Here is a 7,702-nt window from a genome sequence, read left to right on the forward strand (position 1 = left end):
AAGTCAAATTTATTGAACTTTGTCTTCAAAGGCATTTTAAAGACAGGAAATGACAAAATATTATTATTGTGGAAGTTCGATAATTTGAAAACAAACATCTCGTTTTTTTTACTATTTTTTTTGTAATTTTCAGATATTCATGCTTCATAGCAGTACTCTTTGTCAACGGAAGGACATAAAAGATAATCTTAGTTAAGGGCAGACGTCATTAGTCTATCCTGTGTACTTTAAATCAAACTACCGTGAACTTAACTGGTTGTGTTAATCAACAGTATTTACTTTTCAATTACCACCTCTTAGTAACACGTGACAAAGAGCTGTATCATTTGCTTTGAGTTGATAGTAACCATTCACTTTTTAACTCACTTTTGTTTCACATCAGTGCAGTTAGTCGACCTATATCAATTATTAAAGCGTGAGGATGAGGATGATCCTCCTTTTTTCATGGCCGTTACATTGCAACTTCGTTAAGTGTATGCTCCGAGGAATTCGTACAACCCACCGATTTACGGAACCATAATTTGGTGACTTGTCAATAGGACTCCGAGTTGCATAAAAACGCTAGGTCTCGTGACGGTTCCGGTGAGTTGCATTCTTTCCGAAATGAAGTATTTTGCGCTTTTGGAACCGAAGGCCGCCATGCCGCTGGGTCTTCGTCTGCTGGAGACTTACGGGCTACGTGGCGGGCGGCGGAGGTTTTATTATTTTCAAGTGACGATTTTGTGGGAAGTACTCATGATAGTCGTTCCCAAGATTTTTCTCGGATATCGTAGTCAGGATCTGGTGATACGCGGCCTATCGGAGTTGCTGTTCCAGCTGCATATTACGATTCGGATTTGCATATTCGCATGGCACCGAATGAAATTCGAAAGACTGGTGGAGATCATTCAAAGGGTGTACAGGATGGGTGATTCAATTCTGAACCGGTTATATATCGAATGTCTAATAAGTATTTTGATTTGCAGTGTTTTCACCCGGTGGAAATTCAGCGCTGAAGGATATAATTCTGGAACACAACAAGATCATCAACAAACAATCCAAAGGATACTTTCTGTACATTATGGGATGCGTCAGTTTGTTCAGCGTGGCTCCAGTGCTTCAAAGTGTTGTTATTTTTGTGGCAAATCAGAGCAGAAATGAAACTGACAAAGGCGAATACCGCACGATGATGGAGCAGGAGTGAGTATTAGTAGAACGTCTGACCGAATTGAAAATTATAACTTTTTTGTTGAAGATTCTACGGACTGGATATTCGAGGCAACTTCAGTTTCTATGTGCTATACGTTGCGTTAGCTGGTTTGGCGCACTACTACTCGGCTGCCTTTTTCGCGGTGACTGGAGTCATAATGATTTGCGGTGTTCGATGTACCATTCTATTGTTTCGGTTGATAATTGTGAGACTTAATAAACTACACCAACTTCCAAAACAGAGCATTCGAGAAGAACTTCGAGAGGTTATAGGTCTACATGTGGATGCGTTAAAGTATTTTTCTTCAATCAAATCCTCGATTCAGTATAATTATGAATATCCTTTACAGGTGCATACAGCTGATGGAGCAAATAGCCAATTTGGCCATGGCCATTCAAATTGTTGATTGTGTACTCATTTGGATTTCCATGGTTTTGTATATGAGAAACGTAAGATTGAAAATCAAAATAAGGGTTGTTCTTAGGTATTATTCACTCTGTTTGACCAGAATTTAGGTGTTGACGCCATAAGTCTAATGGTACTTTTCGTAGCATTAACTGGCGAAACCTTTGCTTTATGCAACTTGCTGACTGAGCTCACCAGTGAGGTAAGACCTTCGCAATTTTCTCTTCATGTACAAATGCATCATTCCTTTGATAGAGTTTTGCCGTGACCCGAGCCATCATCGATTGTGAGTGGTATACATTGCCACAGGATGTGCAGAAATCGTTGTCTTTTGTGCTGTTCAGAGCTCAACGCAACGAAGGAATCACAGCTGCCAAATTCTTCTTCATGGACATTGAACGTTTCGGAAAAGTAGCTCAGACTTCATATTCAATTTATGTGGTATTGAAGGATCATTTGTAATTGGAGCAACGAACACTCCTGACACTCAAAATTATACATTGTGATTGTATTTAGATTTGAATAATTGATTGAAACAAATAAAAATTTTTATTTGTTTGTTTTAGTTCGTTGTTTGTTTTTTTTTGTGTCTATATCCTTGTATACGTGTCCGAAATGTAGTTACCATATAAGCAAGAGCTTATATTCTTTTTTATTGCTTTTTTATTGCTATCAATCATATATAATTATATTGACTAAAATACGCATATTAATTTATTACTTGCATGTTTTGAATAATTCGTTATGTTTTTCCATGTTAAACCAATGAAAAGTGGATTATTTGAAATGTTGCATAAAATCATTTTATAGGACACTAATGGTGGAGGTCACAATTATTGTCGCATCATATTATGGGACAATGCATATTAGTTCGAATTCTAAACTTTTGCGTGAAATTTGAACTGCTACGTTAATCGAAACCATATTTACAGGCACCAGAGACTACAATCAATACTTGTAGCACAGACAAACAGACCTAACACATTGACTTTTTCCCTTAGAATGACATTTCTTATGCAAAAATAAACCTCCTGATTAATTTTCAGCCAATTCGAAAGAAATGTCGAGGTGGCTCAAGTCGATTTAGTGTTTTGGGCTATTATCGATTTTGAAAAAAAAACTAAACGCCAAACAACATCGCAACAACCTCAAAACGGAATTCTTGTAAACATTGTGACTTACATTGCCATTTACCGTTAAGTTATTAAAAATCAGAAACTGAACATCTGTCATAAATTTACACGTAAGTATTTCTTCAAATAAGTTATTCGAACATGTGGGTCGTGGGTAGGGTGACCATGTGTAATTTTTTCAAAGGAGGACATTCACCCGAATCGTAGCGAAAAAGGAGGACATTTCGTTAAAAAGGAGGACATAAAATCGATCGATCGCACACTAAAGTTTATTGGATGAATATTTTGTAGGTCAAGGCAACCCAACAAACAATATCACATATTCAAGAAACGTACCATGCTTTTGGTTCCAAAGGGGATTCGATAAGTGTTTACTTGTAGAAAATTCTGAGAAGCATTTGCATTTTCCCTAATTCATTTTTCACAATTCCCCCCGATTCTAATAATATCTTCGATAGCTGTTACTGTAATTGTTTTTATTCGAAAAACTAAAATATTTCATATTAAAAAGCATGAAACGCAAATGTGTGCAGCGTCCAATTTGCGAATGTTGTAGTATTGTTTATTAAACTATAATTTCTACAGAAAATCATATAAATTCAATTGTTTTCTCAAAATATCCAAAAAGGAGGACATTTTATTGCATAAGGAGGACATCTGATTTTGATTGAAAATGGAGGACATGTCCTCCTTTAGGATACCATATGGTCACCCTAGTCGTGGGTTCGAGTCCCATCGAAGGGAAAGTGGTTGCTTTCAATATATTTTTCAAATCAAAATTTTCCATATAATGTACATATTCACATCTGAGTGTTCAGAACATTGTAATATTATGGTCCAAGTCGGAACATAGGCAATTAACTTTGATTGAACTGAATTTTCAATAATTTTCCACAAAATTTGAGTTAAACTAGACTGAATAGTAAACAACAAGCTTTGATGATGACGCCGTGCTATTTTTTTCGATTAGAGGTAAAGAATTTTATCACTTATTTATTATTATTAGCTTATGATCCTCGGAAACGCTTCTGCCGAAAAAGGACAGTGTTTTGACATCTGCGAAATAAAAAATCATTTGCATTTGTTTTGCATCAAAACTGATTGCAACACAATATAAAATATGAATAAAATATTGTTACAAAAATGTATTTAGAGATAAACAATTTCTTTTCGATTAGTCATTCAGCTTGAAATACAAAAGTGTCCCACATTTGTGTGCGTCCCATCATAGGCGTAACTAGAGTCCCGGTCTAGGGGGGGCTATGGCCCCAGCTGGTGAGAGATAATATTCTTAGACGATATAGAGCACTGCATGCACGGGCTGCCAAGGGTTTTTTATGCCTTTGCCGCTAGTTTTTCTTGATCATTTAATATGCAAAAAAATGGTTTCCAGTAATATGGTGTGATTTAGCCAACACGAGTCTATTTTTCATATTCATTCACCCACTACCCATAAGTGAAACCAAACAAAAGGGAATACATACAGTCCACCCGAACTCCACCCGCTGAGGGAGAACTATTCCGAGGTTCAACATTTTAGTCCAACGAACCGGATGACTAAAGGCCTGAAGTCATCAAAAATGGCAAATCCGAAGCAAAACCGTCCAAGCAAGCGCCATTGAGAGCAGTGGAAAAAACGCTAAATTACACCATCACGACACATCGATCAACAAGATACACCGCCATTAATTTTTAACGAGTTTCAACACCACATCTACCAAACACTAGACGGAATCATCCCGCGCTGGATTAGTATCAACGAATGGTCCCATAAGAGGGTACACATTAGTTTATGTCCAGCCGGAACCAAATCAAAACACTTAATTAATCTCCCGCACGAGCACTACATACAACACCACTACCGAATCGATTGCCTGGCGGCGATCCGGAAGGATAAAGTTCCTTTGCAACCACTATCACCAAAGGAAGCACTATCACCGAAGAATCACCAGAACAACACTTCAGCAAACGGGCAAGTGGCCCTGGTTCGTCCAGGTAATTAATTACTCGGATATTATGTCCAGCCTTCGCTAGGCTTCGCGGATAATCTTCACAGCCACAATTTCCATACTGCACTGATACCGACGACGCGACGGAGAGAAGTCAAAACAAACTCTATTGGAATACCAGTATTAAAAACTGGTCTGTCAGTGTGGGGTTTGAGTAAGTTACCATCAGCGTGTGATTATACATCAACACCTCGGCGTGTCGATCAGTGCGCAGCAAGCCATGACTCGGCCTCTTCTGGTCAGACCTCCGTGGCGTACACACGCACCCACGGAGAGCTGCTGTCATAACCATTTGCTCCGGCCATTTGGGGCCACACAGTCAGGTCAGTTTAAGACAGTATATGCCTTGTCGAGGCGTGGGCTTTTGTGTTTACTACTCCACACGAATCTTGGTGATGGCAAGTTATTGAATGAAACACGTTGGCAACATAGTAAATCAACCATTGATCGAAAAGAAATACCGATTACTCCAACTGTACTATTTTAATCGTTTCCTGGAATACACCTATTACACGATGCCGCCGAAGACGACCACGACGAAGAAGGAGGAATCCCTGCGATCGTTGCAGACTCGACTCAACTCATATCTGTATGTGTTTGATGTCATTCTCAAGTTTTCTCAGTCCTTGAATGAGCAAACCACAGAAATTCAGGTGTCGATTAGGTTTGATAAATTGGAGGAGTTATGGGAAACAATTACTGAGGCTATAGTGGAGGTAGAATCGCATTATGGTAACAGTGAAGAAGACGATGAATGTAGTAGAATTAGGGCAAAGTTTGTGCAGCGGTATTTTTTGGTGAAAATGCCATTGTTGAAGAAGGCTATGGTGCTGGAAGATGACACATTGAAGCAGTCGCGTGTTTTGGATGCATCGCAGTCGCAGTCGTTGGAACATGTTCGCCTTCCACAAATCTAGCTACAAACCTTCAGTGGCAATATCAACGAGTGGCTGAGTTTTTGGGATTTGTACAACTCGTTGATCCACTGGAAAGCCGATCTCCCGGACGTCGCGAAATTCTATTATTTGAAGGGATGTCTCACAGGTGAAGCCAGGGCTCTCATAGATCCGTTGTCCATCACTAAGGCGAACTATCAGGTGGCGTGGGACACCTTGACGAAACGCTACAACGACAGCAAGCTGCTTAGGCGTCGGCAAGTCCAAACTTTGTCCAAACTACCAGTGTTGGCTAAGGAGTCAGCCTTGGAGCTTCAGTTCTTGCTGGAAGGCTTTGAGCGGATCGTCCAAAACTTGGATCAGCTCATTCAACTCAATTCTGCTAATCTCAAGAAAGAGTCGGTTGGCATGCCGAGCAAGAAGTTCGTAGTTCCACGAACGAACTATAGTGCGGTTCAAGCATCTGGTGGTCGATGCGTGGCTTGTTCAGAACCCCATCCGCTGTATCAATGTTCAACATTCCAACGTCTCTCTGTGTCGGGTCGAGACAAACTCCTTCATAACCATTCACTGTGCCGTATTTGCTTTCGTCGTGGACATCAGGCTTCCAAGTGCTTCTTTCTCTTCGTTTGCAGGAAATGCAAGGCGAAGTATCATACAATGATTTGTTTTCGATCGGACAGGTCCGATGCAGCTAAAAATTTGAACATATCGACATAAGGAGAGTGAATCCAGTTCAAAATATGATTAGAATTCATCGAGATAGAGAGGTTATTGAGATGCAGAATGCCCAAATGTATGTGGATTGAGAGGACCGATGGGACATCGACATAGGGAGAGGGATATCGAGATAGAGAACATCGAGTCGACTGTAAATAACATTAAATTTGTTTACGTGTACGCCCCTTGAAAAGCGATCCCATTGATTTATATTTCGATGATCTTATTTAGTTCACCGCAATTTGTAATTTAAATACATTCACTTTTCGAACAGTTATGGTGAATACGCAAACGAATGGCACCTGAAAATCCGCGTTTGTTTGTTTTTATTTTAATTTTAATTTCAAATGCTATTGAGATTGCTGACAATCACCTTTCTCTTTCGAGCACATAGACAGTAGACTGGCCCAGGATACAAAAAGTCGTCCGATTCTACGGGGCACCCCCCAGGATTTTACCTTTGGGTAAGAAAATCATTCTCTGAAAATTTCAGCCTGATCGGTTATTGCATAAGCTGGCGCAAATGATTTGAAGTTAATATGGGGGTTTCAGCCGAAATATATGGGAAAATACACCTCTGTTACTATTTCATACAGGAAATTGGATGGAAAAGCCCGATTGAGCCCAGATTTGCAGGAAATGTAGTTAACATGCCAATGAACAATTCCACATAAAATAGTACTCTGATTAAATAAATTTTAAATTAGTTTTTGGCTGATTTATTTGGAGTTGGGTTGAGCACTTTTAAATTCATTAATTGCCTTGAAAACAAGCGCATGTAATCGAAGGTAGCTGCAATATGTGTTGTGGCGCGCATGCAGTTACATATGTTTCAGTGCGCGTGAAATCACGCATCGCAGGCATCATTGATTGCATGCGTATGTTTTCATGGCAATTAATGAATTTCAAAGTGCTCAACCCAACTCCAAATAAATCAGCCAAAAACGGATTTAAAGTTTATTTAGTAGTAGTAGAATTTTATGTCAAATTGTTCATGGGCATGTTAACTTCATTTCCTGAAAAACTGGGCTCAATCGGGCTCTTCCATCCAATTTCCTGTACGAAATAGTAACAGAGGTGTATTTTCCCATATATTTCGGCTGAAACCCCCATATTAACTTCAAATCATTTGCGCCAGCTTATGCAATAACCGATCAGGCTGAAATTTTCAGAGAATGATTTTCTTACCAAAAGGCAAAATCCTGGAGGGTGCCCCGTGGAATTCGACGACTTTTTTTTCTCCCCATACTAGGCTGGGTCACTCTAATAGACAGGATAGGATTTGTTTTCATCGGGAAACGTTTCCCAAATGAAAACAAACCTCATACTTCCTAACGGGTGGAACAGTAC

The 7,702-nt window shown here is 39.4% G+C and overlaps 1 protein-coding gene across 1 annotated transcript; it reads left to right on the forward strand.

Annotated features, from left to right (window-relative positions):
* The first annotated feature begins 603 nt into the window (after positions 1-603).
* Positions 604-2,071, forward strand: LOC134216877 (odorant receptor 49b-like). Its single transcript, XM_062695660.1, has 6 exons — positions 604-907; positions 966-1,179; positions 1,235-1,483; positions 1,539-1,638; positions 1,698-1,796; positions 1,850-2,071. The coding sequence occupies exons 1-6, from the start codon at positions 604-606 to the stop codon at positions 2,054-2,056; spliced, it is 1,173 nt and encodes a 390-aa protein (XP_062551644.1). The 3' UTR covers positions 2,057-2,071.
* The last annotated feature ends 5,631 nt before the right edge of the window (positions 2,072-7,702 follow it).

The sequence above is a fragment of the Armigeres subalbatus genome, chromosome 2 (assembly GCF_024139115.2).
Source record: "Armigeres subalbatus isolate Guangzhou_Male chromosome 2, GZ_Asu_2, whole genome shotgun sequence".
Lineage (NCBI taxonomy): Eukaryota > Metazoa > Arthropoda > Insecta > Diptera > Culicidae > Armigeres > Armigeres subalbatus.